Source organism: Mchenga conophoros, linkage group LG19 (assembly GCF_057382185.1).
Source record: "Mchenga conophoros isolate Kocher_MC1m ecotype Shallow Benthic linkage group LG19, M_conophoros_male_GT1.1, whole genome shotgun sequence".
In the NCBI taxonomy this organism is placed as follows: domain Eukaryota; kingdom Metazoa; phylum Chordata; class Actinopteri; order Cichliformes; family Cichlidae; genus Mchenga; species Mchenga conophoros.
Genome location: NC_140544.1, coordinates 31,788,358 through 31,804,374, shown reverse-complemented (window position 1 = coordinate 31,804,374; position 16,017 = coordinate 31,788,358). Strand labels below are relative to the sequence as shown.

Below are 16,017 nucleotides of genomic sequence, written 5' to 3'. Positions count from 1 at the left end.
TTTTAATTAAATCCCAAAATAGAAATATGAATTGAGAGTGTATACAATCACTGGTCCTGGCACTTTTTTTGTTTGTTTTTTGTCTTTTGGCAAAGATAAACATTCCACATAGAAAAACACATCATGTTGTGAACTTAGTCAGCAGCCAACACCCTTTCCTCCTCTTCTCTGGCCCCTTGCACACACACACAGAAGTTACAATACAATTCATGAAGAGGTCTGATACAAGGATATTTTATTTCTCAAAAACTCGTAAAAACCAAGTAAGCTTCTTCTTGGTAGTCATCTTTAGTAACAACGTTGAGCTAAAGGGCACATGATTCCTTTAAAAAAACATACATTGTCTTCCCAACACAAGAGAACAAAAGGGTAAATTATGTGTGCTTACTTAGCAGCAATATATCATGTGAGTGGTAGTGTCACGATGATACCTGGTGCCTACATTTTGCACTTTCCTTTCCTCTCCCCTCCCACATTCAAGTAAAACATATGCCTGCAATGCTGCCACATAACACAGTAGGTTTGTATTGGACTAAAAATGTGTTCATTTCTTGTAAATAGTTCTTTTTTGAATTGTGAAACACATTTTCTTTTTCAAACTATAAAGCAATCGATCAGTACAATGCAATTTACGTTGCTCGGATAAGCGGAGAGCACAATTGCAGAGAGGAATTTTTTGAAAATAAAAGTAATGAGTAAAATAAAGGAGGAAATAAGTAAAATAAAGAACACCAAGTAGAATACAGTTAAACTCAATAACGAGCATTGTCATTGATTTGGTTCTTAACCATTCAGTGAATTAAATAACGGCAAATATCGTTTTATTTTGAAAATCACCGGAAGTGGGTGTGCTGCCCTGGTAGCTGGTTATAATAAGAGCTCGTCTGTAGCTTTGTGGCTAGGTTGCAGGTTGTTTTCTTGATAGCCGCCCGGGCTTCGCTGTCGTCGCCACTGCAAAATCGGTCATTACAGCGGCACGCCAGACGGGCTGTAAACTACAGGTTTGCTTTTCTGACGATGCTAAATGTTATCTAAATCCTGGCTATAACGTCACGTTTTGTATCTGTCAGCCACGTTACTGTATATCAATCAATGATACAGCTAGCCACAGGAACCGTGTTTATTTTTAGCAGCTAACCTGCGGTGACTGCAGCGCAGGGAAACGGCAATATCAGCTCTCTGTATTTGTTGGCGTGGAAAAATAATATACTGACAGTACAGTGCACACATGAGCGTTGTGCGTGTGATGTTCGTGCAAATGTGTTTATGCAAACTGCTAAGCTGCTGGTGAGCTTTACAGTACTGGCTACCGTATTAGCTGTGTGCTTATTTTAAGCTAAGAGGTAGCTAGCGATTTTTAATCTGGCCAAGTCCTGCGTTCAGAAATCAAGGCCCCAGTTAACAAACTGATGTGTTGTTGTGACTCGTTGTGCCAAAGCTTGGATACAGAGTGCTCACATTTAGCCTCCTGGTTTTAGGGCAATCTAGAATGTGTGTTGTTTTTAGCTAATACGTGTAGATGACTTTACGCTGCGTTGTTTCTTAATAAAGACCATGCATATTTAGCTTAACTCGCAGTAATCTGCTAACAAAACTGGTTAGAACAACTAATGCAATACTTGGTTCGGGGGAAATAATGTCTGACTGCATCATACTGCCCAGGCCTGTTTACTTAACGCGTGCTGTTATTACGTCACGTTACCCAAGCCAGAAAGTGTGACTTTTCAGGCTTGTAGTGTCAGAGCCGTATGGCACTTGGATAACGTCCAGGACTTCTATTAGCTGACCGGCCCATCTTTGGAAAACATCACTGACTTTATGACTCTTCTCAAAACATTACACTGATCTGTGATTTGCTGCTCTCAGATGGACCAGCAGGACCAGTCCTATATGTTTGCAAGTCTGACACGGCCTCACTCAGAGGAGCTGCTGCAAGGCCTCCAGCTCTTGCGGCAGGATCACGAACTATGTGACATTGTGCTGCGTGTGGGTGATGCCAAGATCCATGCCCACAAAGTAGTGCTGGCCAGCATCAGTCCTTATTTCAAGGCCATGTTTACGGGTAACCTGTCAGAAAAGGAGACCTCTGAGGTGGAGTTCCAGTGCATTGATGAAGCTGCCTTGCAGGTATGCTTCTATCCAACACTTGCTAGCCACAGTGATTAACTGCTGTAGCATGTTTATTGTAACACTTGTGCTGTCTTTGCTTCTAGGCTATAGTGGAGTATGCTTATACCGGGACGGTGTTTATCTCCCAGGAGACAGTGGAATCTTTGCTCCCCGCTGCCAACTTACTCCAGGTTAAGCTTGTACTTAAGGAGTGTTGTTCCTTCTTAGAGAGCCAGCTGGACGCTGGAAACTGTATAGGCATTTCCCGCTTTGCAGAGACTTACGGCTGTCATGACCTGTGCTTGGCTGCAACGAAGTTCATCTGTGAGAACTTTGAGGAAGTCTGTCAAACGGAGGAGTTTTTTGAACTGACGAGAGCCGAGTTGGATGAAATTGTGTCCAATGATTGCCTTAAGGTAGTCACAGAGGAGACTGTATTTTATGCCCTCGAATCATGGATCAAATATGATGTAACTGAGAGACAGCAGCATCTGGCTCAACTGCTGCACTGTGTTCGCCTTCCGCTGCTCAGCGTCAAATTCCTCACTCGCCTATATGAAGCCAACCATCTTATACGAGATGACCACGCCTGCAAGCATCTGCTCAATGAGGCCCTCAAATATCACTTTATGCCTGAACACCGGCTGTCCTATCAGACTGTGTTGTCTGCACGACCCAGGTGTGCCCCAAAGGTGCTGCTTGCAGTAGGAGGCAAGGCTGGACTGTTTGCCACATTGGAAAGGTAATGCTAGTGACTTGTAGATTACAATTGGATGCATTTGTATAAAAGCAACTTTCTAAACTTAAATTTTTTTTTTAAAGTGTCTTAGTGTTTTGTTTTTTCCTTGTCTTTCAGCACGGAAATGTATTTCCCTCAGACGGATTCATGGATAGGACTGGCCCCTCTCAGTGTACCCAGATATGAATTTGGAGTGGCGGTGCTGGACCACAAAGTTTATGTTGTGGGAGGCATCGCCACACATATGAGGCAGGGCATTAGCTATCGGAGGCACGAGAGCACAGTCGAAAGCTGGGACCCCGAAACCAACACGTGGTCTTCAGTGGAGCGTATGGCAGAGTGTCGCAGCACTCTCGGTGTAGTGGTCCTGGCCGGAGAGCTGTATGCCCTGGGAGGCTATGACGGCCAGTATTACCTCCAGTCTGTGGAGAAGTATGTCTCGAAGCTGAAGGAGTGGCAGCCTGTGGCACCCATGACGAAGTCTCGCAGCTGCTTTGCCACCGCTGTCCTAGATGGGATGGTGTATGCTATTGGAGGCTATGGCCCAGCACATATGAACAGGTAATCTTACTTAGAGTAGTTGTGTATATATGCTCTAAGTGCATGTTGTCTCCAAGTGACCATTAAATACTTGGACCAGGCAATTTTAAATGACTTTCCAATTTATTTAGCGGTCAAATAATGCTTTGTATAGATGCATGTGACATAAAATTGTACCCCCCCCCCCCCCCCCCCCCCCCCCCACTACTATCTTTAGTTTAAAACGGTCTTTAACGAAACAGGTTAGGACTTTAAGAATTCCTAAAATGTTGTTGTTGTTGTGTGTTTGTTTTTTGTTTTTGGGGGGGGTTCTTTCCTCTCAGGGTTATGTTAATTATTTATTAGAAGTGGCAATGAAGTGAAGGATATCGAGTCTAGCTGAGAAAAAGACCAGGAGCTTGTTAATAAGTGCTGGATAGCCATAACAGAATTGGTTGTTAAATGTGTTGCTGTATTGCTGAGGTCACTAGAGAGCAGCGCTCTTGTTGCTTGTTTCCTTGACTCCCAAAACCCCTCAGGAAAATGTGTTTGGACAGAATCTGTGGGGACATTTTTCTTCTTCTTCCCCCCCCCCTGCTTTCCCCCGTGGCTTATATGGCTTAGTTTGCCAATGTTCCAGTGGCTCTCAGGAATTCATCGCTCCCTCATTACAAGTTCAAATTGGCGTGTTTGATATGACCATCTAACTTGTTTTCTTTTTTTCCCTGTACGATTAAAAGAAAATTGCTCAGTCATTATGCATTGTGAAGCTCGCATGCATAGAAAGAGCCCCATTGTGTTTACATTACTTAACAAAATTTCTCAGCACACAGCTATAACAGTGGTGGTGGAAAAAATAAATACAATGCAGCAGTGCCTCTGTTTGACTGAGCAATAGCTCCCATTCAAAGCTGAACAAAGGTTCTCTGAACTGTCATTTAGGCTTTAGTAGAAGGGGAACAGGAGATGGAGGAGGCATTCTTACACCAGATGTGTAATGTGAGCTCACCTTTAGGTCTGCAAAGACTGGTCATTGTGGATATTGCCATAAATATCTCAAAGTGAAGGCACAGCTGGAAGCAAAGCTAGGTATTGCAAGTAGCGGGTGAGTTGGAGCGTTTTAACCTTTGTGTTTTGATAACTGTGCTGCGTCTACTGTACACAGCGTGGAGCGGTATGACCCTAGCAAGGATGCCTGGGAAATGGTAGCCCCCATGGCAGATAAGAGGATCAACTTCGGAGTAGGTGTGATGCTTGGATTTATATTTGTGGTGGGTGGACACAACGGAGTGTCGCACCTGTCCAGCATCGAGCGGTACGATCCACATCAAAACCAGTGGACGGCGTGCCGACCAATGAACGAACCCAGAACTGGTGAGTTTTGAGTTTTAAATTCAAAATGAGTGACTCTATTGTGATGGTTGGATCCAGAAAATAACACGAAAAGCCTATAATGAGAGATGTTTGTGGTATTGTTGTCTTCCAGGTGTGGGCTCTGCCATTGTGGACAACTACCTCTATGTGGTAGGAGGTCACTCTGGGTCATCCTACCTGAACACCGTTCAGCGTTATGATCCCATCTCAGACAGCTGGTTGGACTCCAGTGGCATGATGTACTGCCGTTGTAACTTTGGTCTGACTGCCCTTTGACCCATGGCCCAGCCAGCTAGGACCCAATAAATTACCTTAGACACAAAGAAGACTTTCTCTCTCTTTTTATTATTTTATTATTTTATTTTTTTGGCTCTCCTCCTCCTTCCCCACATTCATCCTCCAGGTGCAGATGAGCTTGCCTGCACATTTTCGTTAACATCAGAGCATTTCTGAGTGGATGGGTGTACCGGGCTAGCTGGCTGGCTAGAAGGGGGACTGCAGTCCGTGCTGCAGGGATGAGGAAGAGCTGGAAGGTTCTGGAGATAACGGAGGAAGGTGGATGGTGTTTGGATGACTGTCACTGGAAAACTGAGATGAACGCTCTATTGCTGCTGGACCACAATGAGGACTTCGAGCTATGTCTCAGAGGATTGTGGAATCTGCTTATTTACGTTACAAAATTCTTCGTCAAGTTTGCAGACAGTTTTATGTTGTGCTTCACGTCCTTAATTGTGCTAAATTTTTTGTTTTGTTTTGTTTAGGAATTTTTCTGCTGCAACCAGAGCTGTGTGTTCAAATTTCCTAGAACACTGCAGTTTGCTTGTGCATTTGATGACTATGTGGTTATTGGCCATATAGTGTGTATGTCTGTGTGTATGGTCCAGGGGGTATGTGCATGTCAGATAGAACTGTTTTGTTTTGTCACATGTCTGCGTGCAGAACTGATGCTTGGGCTCAGCAACGCAGGATAATTCTGCATCCACATCAGTGCTTGACAAAAAATAGAAAAGTTGGAATATTTATATTTTCTCAAAAAAGGGCTGCCTTTCTCTTGTAAATGGTCTAAATGAAATATATAGATATAAATATATCCTCTAGTGCATTGCCTGTAAATGTTTTTCTGCACTGGCTCACTAATGTGTGTACAGTTTGATTCCCACAGCCACTGTAGAGGTGAATTTTCCTTAAAGTGTTCACCACTAGTCTCTGCTTCATCCTCTGAGCCATTTAAAAACGCAAAACAAAAAAGTAAAAAAAAAAAAAAAAAAAGGGTCTCATATTCTCTCCTCTGTTGCATCGGTCTAAGGTCAGATCATGCACTTGCTACTGTTCACAATAGTTGAAACTGACCTTGGCCTTCTTTTCACCTTTTTTGGTCTGTATACAATACTAACTGGTGCTATATTTAGGATTCAGGATTTAGCTGTTTGTCTGCGTTGCTTCATCCAGTTAATGTCAAACTCTGTTAGGCCTCTGCTGTGTAACTGGTGATAGTTATTTGCTATCGTATGAATTTAATTGGAGAAAATGCAAGTGGCCCCTAAAGCTACTAAAAGGGAAGCCTGTGGGCCAACAACTGCAAACTTCTACCTGCATAGTCCCCAAAGGCGAGAAGATTGGCATGATTTCATTTCTTTTCTTTTTTTTTCTTTCTCTCAAATACTTCAAACTTTTTTTTTTTTTTTTTTTTTTTAAATTATTGGTCCAGTTGCAGGATGTGAGCATGCTTTGTCAACTATCTGTAGCTGGTATCCTCTCTTGGCTTTGAACACGATTTTATTTGTGATTGGGTCAGACATTTCTGTGCTAGTTAATCCTCCTCTAAAAACATGTCTACACGTGGCCAGGTCTTGCTTGCAAGCTTAGGTTTTAAGTAATATTTTCACAGATTGGTGTGAAACGGCAAAAAGTTTGAAAAGGAAACGGTCCTACGCAACATCTTCCCTTGTGCCACATTTTTAAATATTTTCCCTGCATTCTTCCATGTGGTTATATATGGAGGTGGATGATAAGGCACCAAGGGCTGTGCTTGCCAGCTCTGGCCATGTTGTTGCTGTCACCAGGCCTGGGAGAGAGTTCAAAGCGTGCGACTGGGCTCGAGTGACTGCACAGCAATAGAGGGGACACTCGATTAGCAGACGGCCAGGTAGTGATGCGTCTTAAGTCACTTGTTTTATGTTCAAGGCATGGGTTGTTGGTTGTGGGTTTTTTGCGTTGCTTTGTGGACTAATGTTTGCACATAAGTGGGAACTTTAACCAAGCTCTGCATTGCACTTACCAAACTATTTGATACATATTGTAATTTCTATATATGTTTTGATTTAAGCTAATGGCATTTAGATACTGCAATAAGACTTGTTTCCTTTTGTGGGTTAAATTATGTTTTGTTGTTTGTCTCTTTAAAAAGAAGAGAAAAAAAATAGAATAAGGCCAAGGCATCTAATGTTGGTGTAAGAGAACCCCCACATAGCATGTCTGTCAGATCACACTGCTGGCTGGTGATGTCCAAATGAAACATCAGACTGTAGCTTGACATTGTCTAAACCAACCAGTCATCCTATGTTGTCATTTTTGTTGTGCATGCTGGTTCATTTTGCACAAAGCATGTGTTTATTTGGTTCAATTTAGATGAATTTTTTTCCTGCAGTTCAGCACTTATAAGTCTCGTAAACACTACATAGGTGTGTTCTTTCACCTTGCCCTTGTTTACTCTAAACTAAATCTGTAAGATGAGAAGTTAAATGACATTTGCCGTGCAAACTGGTCAGTGTCACATGTGAGAATCGCGGTTTGACATTGATTTGTTTCTTTTTTTCCCCATCAAAGTCAAGTACTTTGAATTTCTGATTTATTTGAAAAGTAACACACAACTTAATTTGTATGTCTGTACACTTTATTTCAAAACGGCACAACTATTAATTTTGTATTTAATTTGTTTTGTTTGTGTTCTCTAAATTCTTGTTTTTTTTTGGTCTGTTGTAGTAGTGTTTGTCACTTTAGCACTGCAGCCACGGCACAGAATCATGCAGGCGTAATTGTGCGCCGTCGCCGCTGCCACGATTCATCTTGTCACTGTTATGTACATATGTTGCCATTTCTGATGTGTATACTAACTATTTTAAGGTTGGAGAGAGGCTGATGAAAATCTGGAAACGTGAATCTGCAAAAAAAGAACAGATGTATGCTTTTTTTTTTTTTTTTTTTTTTTTTTTCTTTCTCTTTAAATTATGGCCTAAATTAATGTCATGTTTTGCCACCACTCTCACCAAAGTGCTTGTACAAAGAAAGCAGATGGATGACTAACACATGTTCTGCAGTGGCCTACCACTCTGTTTATGTCTGGGAGGGGAGGGGAGGGGGGGGGGGGTGAAATCCTATGAAACTGATGTCAATGTTAGCCAAAATGACCACTCTGCTTCTTTTTACATTTCCTTGTGTGTCTGGAGTAAGGTGATGATCTTGAATTTTATATCCTGTGGATTAATACTGGAAGTACAAGATAACATTAGGTGTTTAAAAACAGTAGCTTTTCACATTTTCTCATGTTTGACTGAAGACATTTTACATACATTTAAGTCTGTTTATGTGGTGCAGCTGTACCCAGTTTAAAATAAATGCCTGCCTTAAAAAGGTACTGCCTGCTTTTTCTGCATCTCTTCCTGGCATGCACGTGAAAAAGGATGATAAACTGGAGCCATAGGCAAGGTTTCAAAAATATCTGTATTTGTATTGTAAAGACAGTGTCAGCATATAAACAAACAGGGAAAAAAAACAACTTAAAATCTTGATCCAAGAATTAACTCTCAACTGGATTCATGTTAAACTTTCCTTGAGAGAGGCACTGTGTGACAACAGTAATGCTTTGACTTGAACCAAACAAAACACTAACGTAACATTTTGAGACTGCTGTGTGCTGAACAAGCTGTGAACTGTCTGACTTTTATTCATCGGTTTATGCATGTGGCCTGAATGAATTTCTAGGCCAGCTTGTAGTGTAATTTCAGATTACTTCTAAATTGGCATAATTTTATTTTCACCTGTTTTGGCAAATGCTTACCTCAAATTTAAACCTTAACTTGTTCACCTGGTAGGCGGGGACTTAGTAGTTTTTCCTCACCCCACAGTGTAAGTGTGGGGGGGGGGGAAGCACCAGTTTAATTTTAGGAAAGGACTGAAATGCATAAACATAAGCTTAAATTACAGTACTGCGTTGAATCCCTGTAGCAAGGGGGCTTACATTTATGTTTGTGCGCTGGTGTGTCTGCGTTGGGAATGAAATGGATCTGATCAGTGCAGGAACCAGAGAGGACTTGGGAATTGTACACAGACCTTTGGAACTATGAAGACAGGAAAAACTGTGTGTACATTAGCAGATTGTATATTTTCTTTGGCATAATGACCAAGTTTGATTCAATTGCACCCTCTGTGTCATTATGCTTGTGCTAAGTACTAACCAGTGGTTATTATGGAAAAGCACTGCCAAACAGATGCACAACAGCTGAGAGGTCTGCATCGCTGCATGCACGGCTGGCAGGAGAGTTTTGTAAATCAACCATGGAGGTAAAAAAAAAAAAAAAACAAAAAACCAATACTTTTTATACTTGTACTGAAAACTTGTGTCAGTATCAACTCCAAACAGAAATTTCTACAGAGCAGTTTTACCTACTAATCTCTTATGCCGATGGTCACTGCACATGTATATGAAATTCAGTACTGACTCGTATGATTGTTTATAAATCTCAACCCTGGACTATTATAGTCCATTATATTCTTGGATTCCAAGCGTGCCCAAAAAGATGTCATTTCCATTTTGCACTGTCAGCTTTAACCAAGCATTCAGCTGAATTGAGGAAGCTAACCCAGGACAGGAATTAAAACTTATAGCAATGCAGTAAGAAAAGAACAACATTGTGGTAATGTAACAACAAAAAACTGGATGAATGCAATCACTCTGGCATGTGCTGAGACTTTGGCTCATCTGTACTCTGTCCACCTGAGAAACTATGAGTTCACTTGTCAGAGGTGCGGACATAGACCAGAGAGGACAGCAGCAGGAGCTCTGGGGGCTTGTGTAACAAGATCAGATTATCGTTCCTCAGACCGTCATAGTGCATCCAGCAACCGTCTATCTGGAAGGCTGCAGAGTAGTGATGCTCCTCCTTGTTGAACAGTGTGGCACCCTCAAGTGTGTACCTGCAGGTAAGAAAAACATTTATTGTTCTCAATACTGGAAAGTAGATTTTTCCAGATATTTTTGCTGCTCTTTTGATTTCCAATGAAAGAAATCCCAACAAATAAAGACAGGCAGCACAACAGTGCAGTGGAGAAGATCCAAATGACATTTAAAATTTAATCACTGATCAGACAGGATAGTTATCGGACATTTTTAATTTTAATGACCATCCTGCATCATAAATAAAGTTCCATTAATTCAGCTATGATGACTGTGCACAGGCCTCTGGCTCAGCAGATGTAAAAGCATTAGGAGGCCGGGCTCCACCTGAGCAACATGAAGGCTACACTGGCACATCGTTTGAATGAACAGCAATGCAGAACCTACTGTAGATATATCCACCTCTGATTCATACCTGTGCTGACAGAGAGCCAGATGGTAAGGGACATACGACAGCTCCTCTGACTTCCACTGCTGCATGTTGAGGATAACAAAGGGTGGCGGGCCATGGCAGAAAATCCTCTGGGAGAATTCCCTTAGACCATCACATCTGTTTAAAATAAATAAAAAATTGTCAAGGAAGTACAACAACACAGCGCTGAAAAAGACGACGACGATGAAGATCCTGCCGTGTCTCACCCAATTTCACAGCAGAGCAGGAGCTTGGGGCAGAAGAACTCATCCACAGCTGACTGAATTGGGTCTCTGTGAGGAAGCTCGTGAGGAGGACTGAGAGGGAAAAGGGTCAGAGTGAAATTCTTAGAAATGTGAAAAATATAATGTAACAACAATCCACTCACAAACACGTCACAACACTTGATTGCAATTCTTTCTGCCAACTTTGGCATAAGACAATGCACAGCTGAGGTCTGCTGAAGGGCACTTAAACATCAAATACTGGGGGAAAAAAACAAATATTTTGGGTAAAAAGCCAGCAACTGTGTCTTAACAAAACACTTGAATAGTAGGTAAATACAGTTTACCTGATGTTGATGGTACTTTTGAGGCAATCCTGGAAGCGGGCTGGACAGCTCCAGCTGGTGCACAGGCTCTCCTGCGTGGTGGACATGAGGTTTTCCAGGTTCTCTGTAAAGTTTTGGTGCTCGTTGCCAAACAGGTCGATCTCCAGGGCTGCCTGGTGGATCTCAGAGCGATATTGCCTTTTAGACATTCTGTCCCAGATCCACAGCATCTTCACCGTGGTGTAGTCACAGGAGTCCATCAGGTAGAGGAAATGCTCCACAAACTGCTTGCCCAGGAAGACAGCCAGCTCCCTGCGAAAGCCCTGGTTGTCCCGCAGAATCACATAAAGAATCATGAGGAAGCCATCGATGGTGCAGGTGTTTTTGAGCTGGATTTCCACGTACAGAGGCGTGCATGATATGGCTTTCCGTCCTGCCTTGATGGTAAAAACGCCTCCCCAAGGGAGCACAGGCCTCCAGAAGGAGCGGTCCTCCTCGTCGTTGTTGTTTATGGAGGCACGTATTTCTTCAAAAAGCGTCTTGGACCTAAAACAAATAATTAAATAAATAAATACACACACCAACCAACCAGCAAAAGTTCAGACAAATGCGTTTTAACACAGGACGAGGTTAAATGTATCGCCCCGGTGGATTTGATCTGTTTCATTTCGAAAAACTGACGCTGTGCAAATGTAGGTCAAAAATCCTGCGATAGCAAAAACAAACCACGCAATTGGCAAGTAAAGCACTGTTACCCTCCAGGGACTAGTCGGAGCCCAACAAATGATAACAAACCATCACCTACAATATATAAGCTTACCTTTCGAAGTGTTGATTGTTCTCAGTGTTTGAAATTCGTGTTTTGAGGTCCTCAGTGTCGTTCAAAACACAGAATCTACTCTCCATTCCTCTCCGTATTTCCTCATTTCTCACGTCGGACCTCAAAGCCAGAAATATAAGTTGTGGTATTTGTCTCGCACCTTCTAGTAAACGAAGACACCTTACTGTGAATCGAAAATTGTAGTAGACGTCAAGTCTGACCTATATAAACAGTTGCTGTTAGCTTTGTAATGATAATCTAAGCTCTGTGTACATACAGTGCTGCCCTCTCCTGATTCTCCACGTTATTACACCCCAGTTTTGCACAGCCCCCGCCCCCGACTTCACCGTGAGCGTTAGAGCACAGCTAGAAGTGCTATTGGTCAATATATTCTAGCACGTTTAAGATGATATATGATTGGCTGTCACGAGCACCGCCCATTTAGGTAGGCCGAGCGAATATTCTACGTTGAACTACGTTGTTCTAGTTATCTTTGGCTATTATAATTTTAAAGACAAGGACAATGATGCTTTCTTCTTTATAAATTTGGTTTTATTTTTGGCAAAATTTCATATACACAAAAGCAAAGTCCTCGGCAGAAAGCCTGAACTTCTTGTATTAAAAATGGAACTTGCACAATATATAAGGACAATCTCCTCATCAAAAAACACTAAGGCTCTCAAGACTGTTAACATCTGTAACCGATTGAAACTGCTAACTTGATTTTGGCTCTTGCAAACTTTTGTTTATTTATGTTCCCCTTAATTTATTTTATTTTTTGTACTCACTTTTGTCTCACTGTCCTTATCACTCTTTCTGTTCTTCATTGTACTACCACAATGTCACCTTTTATGTGATCCCTGTTTTACTTGACTGTATGTCTAAAATGTGATAAATAAAGTTAAAAAAAAAAAACTACGTTGTTCTATTCCTGAAAGTTAATACGCTGATATTCCACCGTAGGGTTGGTTTGTGGACGGAGTCTGCGCTGTTACCGTCGTTTCCCGACTCACTTTGAAGAAACTTTTTGGAAGTAGTTATTACCACTTGCGAACTGGTGTCAAGCCAGCCTCCAATTCGAGACTTGCAGTCAAGCCAGCCTCCAGTTTGTTTTACCTTCCCTGTGTATTCAAAGTATTACGGGAATGGATGTGGAAACCGGATTTCAAAATAAAAGCCAACTTCGAGTGAATTAACAGATATGTTAAGAACATAATAACATATAATTTAGGCTTTTTTTTTTTTACAAACTCTAATGTTAGATCTATATGACACAGCCTTGTACCCTAATTGTGCCCTGTCACTATCAAGGCCATCTTATTTTGGATTTCAAAGTAAAAGCCCTGTGAATCTTCATTTTTGAACTACTCTTTCAATGACTTAATAATGCTCTTAAAAGCAAAAGTCGTATTTCCAAATACTATTTGAACTTTATATCAACACTTTCCAACCACAGTCTTTTTACAGTGATACCATATCAATATCAAGTCAGTCTGATTTTGCCTTTCATAGTAATGGCCCTTTGAAATTGTCCATAATTGACTTAATCTTCTAACGATTCAAAATGCTCTAAAATGAAAAATTCTTGTTTCCACAGGGTAATTCCACCTTAGATCAACAGTATACAGCCCCACAGTGATACCATATCAATATCAAGTCATTCTGATTATGCCTTCCAAAATAAAAGCCTTTTTAAATTGTCCATAATTGACCTAACTTTCAGTGATTTCAGAATGCTCTAAAAAGGAAGATTTCAGTTTCCACAGGGTAATTCCACTTTAGATCAACAGTATACAACCTCACGATGTTACCATGTCAATTTCAAGTCAGTCTGATTTTGCTTTTCAAAAGAAAAGCTTTTTCAATTTGCCCATATATGACTTACTCTTGGAGCGAATTCAAAATGCTCTAAGATGGAAAATTGCTGTTTCCACAGCATAATTCCACTTTAGATCAATAGTATCCAACCCCACAGTGATACCATATCAATATCAAATCAGTCTGATGTTGCCTTCCAAAATAAAAGACTTTTCAAATTGCCGATATACGACCTACTCTTTTAAAGAATTCAGAACGCTCTAAAAATGAAACTTGCTCTTTCCACAGGATGAATCCATGTTAGATCAAAAGTGTACATCCACACCATGGTACTACTTCAATTTCAAGTCATTCTGATTTTGCCTTCCAAAATAATGGCCTGTTGAAAATGCCAATAACTTACCTAACTTTCAGTGATTTCGGAATGCTCTAAAAAGGAAATTTTCTGTTTCCACAGAATAATTTCACTTTAAATCAACAGTATACAACCCCACAGAGATACGATGTTAAGATCAAGTCACTCTGATTTTGCCTTCCAAAATAAAAGTATTTTCAAATTGCCCGTAGACGACCTACTCGTTTAACGATTTCAAAATGCTCTTAAATTGAAAGATGCTGTTTCCACAGGATAATTCCACTTTAGATCAACAGTATCCAACCCGACAGTAAAACCATGTAAATTTCATGTTGGTCTGATTTCGCCTTTCAAATTAATGGCCCGTCGAATTTGTCCATATGTGATATACTCTTTCAATTATTTCAGAATGTTTTAAAAATGAAAATTGCTGTTTCAACACATATTGGGTTTTCATTTTGAAAAGTAAAATCAGACTCAATTGATTATGACAGAATTGAATCATAAAGATGATGTAAAAGGAAGCTGAAATTGCCACTAGGTTGTAATTGATAGTACGTTTATATTTTAAGTCTGTGGAAAGATGTCATTCTAAATAAAGAAATTACAAAACAGCTTGCAAACCAACCATGACATCTTTCCACAGACTTAAAATATAAACGTACTATCAATTACAACCTAGTGGCATTTTCAACAGGCCATTATTTTGGAAGGCAAAATCAGAATGACTTGAAATTGAAGTAGTACCATGGTGTGGATGTACACTTTTGATCTAACATGGATTCATCCTGTGGAAAGAGCAAGTTTCATTTTTAGAGCGTTCTGAATTCTTTAAAAGAGTAGGTCATATATCGGCAATTTGAAAAGTCTTTTATTTTGGAAGGCAAAATCAGAATGACTTGATATTAATATGGTATCACTGTGGGGCTGTATACTGTTGATCTGGAGTAGAATTATCCTGTGGAAACACGAAATTTCCATTTTAGAGCATTTTGAAATCACTGAAAGTTAGGTCAATTGTGGACAATTTGAAAAGGCTTTTACTTTGGAAGGCAAAATCAGAATGACTTGATATTGATATGGTATCACTGTGGGGCTGTATACTGTTGATCTAAAGTGGAATTACCCTGTGGAAACAGGAATTTGCCATTTTAGAGCATTTTGAAATTGTTCCAGGATCAAGTCAGATATGGGCAGTTTGAAAATGCTTTTATTTTTGAAAGCAAAATCAGAATGACTTGATATTGATATGGTAACATCGTGAGGTTGTATACTGTTGAACTAAAGTGAAATTATCCTGTGGAAACAGCAAAATTCTGTTTAAGAACATTTTGAAATCGTCAAAAAAGTAGGCCGTATATGCTCAATTTGAAAGGGCATTTATTTTGGAAGGCATAATCAGAACGACTTGATATTGATATGGTATCACTGTGGGGCTGTATACTGTTGATCTGGAGTGGAATTACCCTGTGGAAACAGGAAATTTCCATTTTAGAGCATTTTGAAATCACTGAAAGTTAGGTCAATTATGGACAATTTGAAAAGGCTTTTATTTTTGAGAGCAAAATCAGAATGACTTGATATTGATATGGTATCACTGTGGGGCTGTATACTGTTGATCTAAAGTGGAATTACCCTGTGGAAACAGGAATTTGCCATTTTAGAGCATTTTGAAATTGTTCCAGGAGCAACTCAGATATGGGCAGTTTGAAAATGCTTTTATTTTTTAAAGCAATATCAGAATGTCTTGATATTGATATGGTAACATCGTGAGGTTGTATACTGTTGATCTGGAGTGGAATTACCCTGTGGAAACAGGAAATTTCCATTTTAAAACATTTTGAAATCACTGAAAGTTAGGTCAATTATGGACAATTTAAAAAGGCTTTTATTTTGGAAGGCATAATCAGAATGACTTGATATTGATATGGTATCACTGTGGGGCTGTATACTGTTGATCTAAGGTGGAATTACCCTGTGGAAACAAGAATTTTTCATTTTAGAGCATTTTGAATCGTTAGAAGATTAAGTCAATTATGGACAATTTCAAAGGGCCATTACTATGAAAGGCAAAATCAGACTGACTTGATATTGATATGGTATCACTGTAAAAAGACTGTGGTTGGAAAGTGTTGATATAAAGTTCAA

At 40.3% G+C, this 16,017-nt stretch overlaps 2 protein-coding genes across 2 annotated transcripts; one reads left to right on the top strand and one right to left on the bottom strand.

The window, feature by feature from the left end:
• Positions 1 to 844: 844 nt before the first annotated feature.
• klhl28 (kelch like family member 28) lies at positions 845 to 8,081 on the top strand. Its single transcript, XM_085256994.1, has 6 exons — positions 845 to 1,001; positions 1,867 to 2,127; positions 2,214 to 2,851; positions 2,966 to 3,409; positions 4,533 to 4,741; positions 4,854 to 8,081. Exons 2-6 carry the CDS (start codon positions 1,867 to 1,869, stop codon positions 5,015 to 5,017), a joined length of 1,716 nt encoding a protein of 571 aa, XP_085113120.1. The 5' UTR covers positions 845 to 1,001; the 3' UTR covers positions 5,018 to 8,081.
• Positions 8,082 to 8,442: 361 nt separating this feature from the next.
• dorip1 (dopamine receptor interacting protein 1) lies at positions 8,443 to 12,014 on the bottom strand. The gene is made up of 5 exons (XM_085256995.1): positions 11,697 to 12,014; positions 10,898 to 11,422; positions 10,554 to 10,643; positions 10,330 to 10,464; positions 8,443 to 9,934 (listed from the first exon to the last, which is right to left on the bottom strand). Exons 1-5 carry the CDS (start codon positions 11,780 to 11,782, stop codon positions 9,751 to 9,753), a joined length of 1,020 nt encoding a protein of 339 aa, XP_085113121.1. The 5' UTR covers positions 11,783 to 12,014; the 3' UTR covers positions 8,443 to 9,750.
• Positions 12,015 to 16,017: the final 4,003 nt, after the last annotated feature.

Excerpts from the sequence above, each read along its gene's own strand:
- dorip1 (XM_085256995.1), bottom strand. The coding sequence starts at position 11,782 with ATGGAGAGTAGATTCTGTGTTTTGAACGACACTGAGGACCTCAAAACA. Across the intron at positions 10,644-10,897 it reads AAAAGTACCATCAACATCAG|TCCTCCTCACGAGCTTCCTC; the intron begins GTAAACTGTATT and ends TTTCCCTCTCAG. Across the intron at positions 10,465-10,553 it reads CTGCTCTGCTGTGAAATTGG|ATGTGATGGTCTAAGGGAAT; the intron begins GTGAGACACGGC and ends TATTTTAAACAG.
- klhl28 (XM_085256994.1), top strand. The coding sequence starts at position 1,867 with ATGGACCAGCAGGACCAGTCCTATATGTTTGCAAGTCTGACACGGCCT. Across the intron at positions 3,410-4,532 it reads GGCCCAGCACATATGAACAG|CGTGGAGCGGTATGACCCTA; the intron begins GTAATCTTACTT and ends TACTGTACACAG. Across the intron at positions 4,742-4,853 it reads AATGAACGAACCCAGAACTG|GTGTGGGCTCTGCCATTGTG; the intron begins GTGAGTTTTGAG and ends GTTGTCTTCCAG.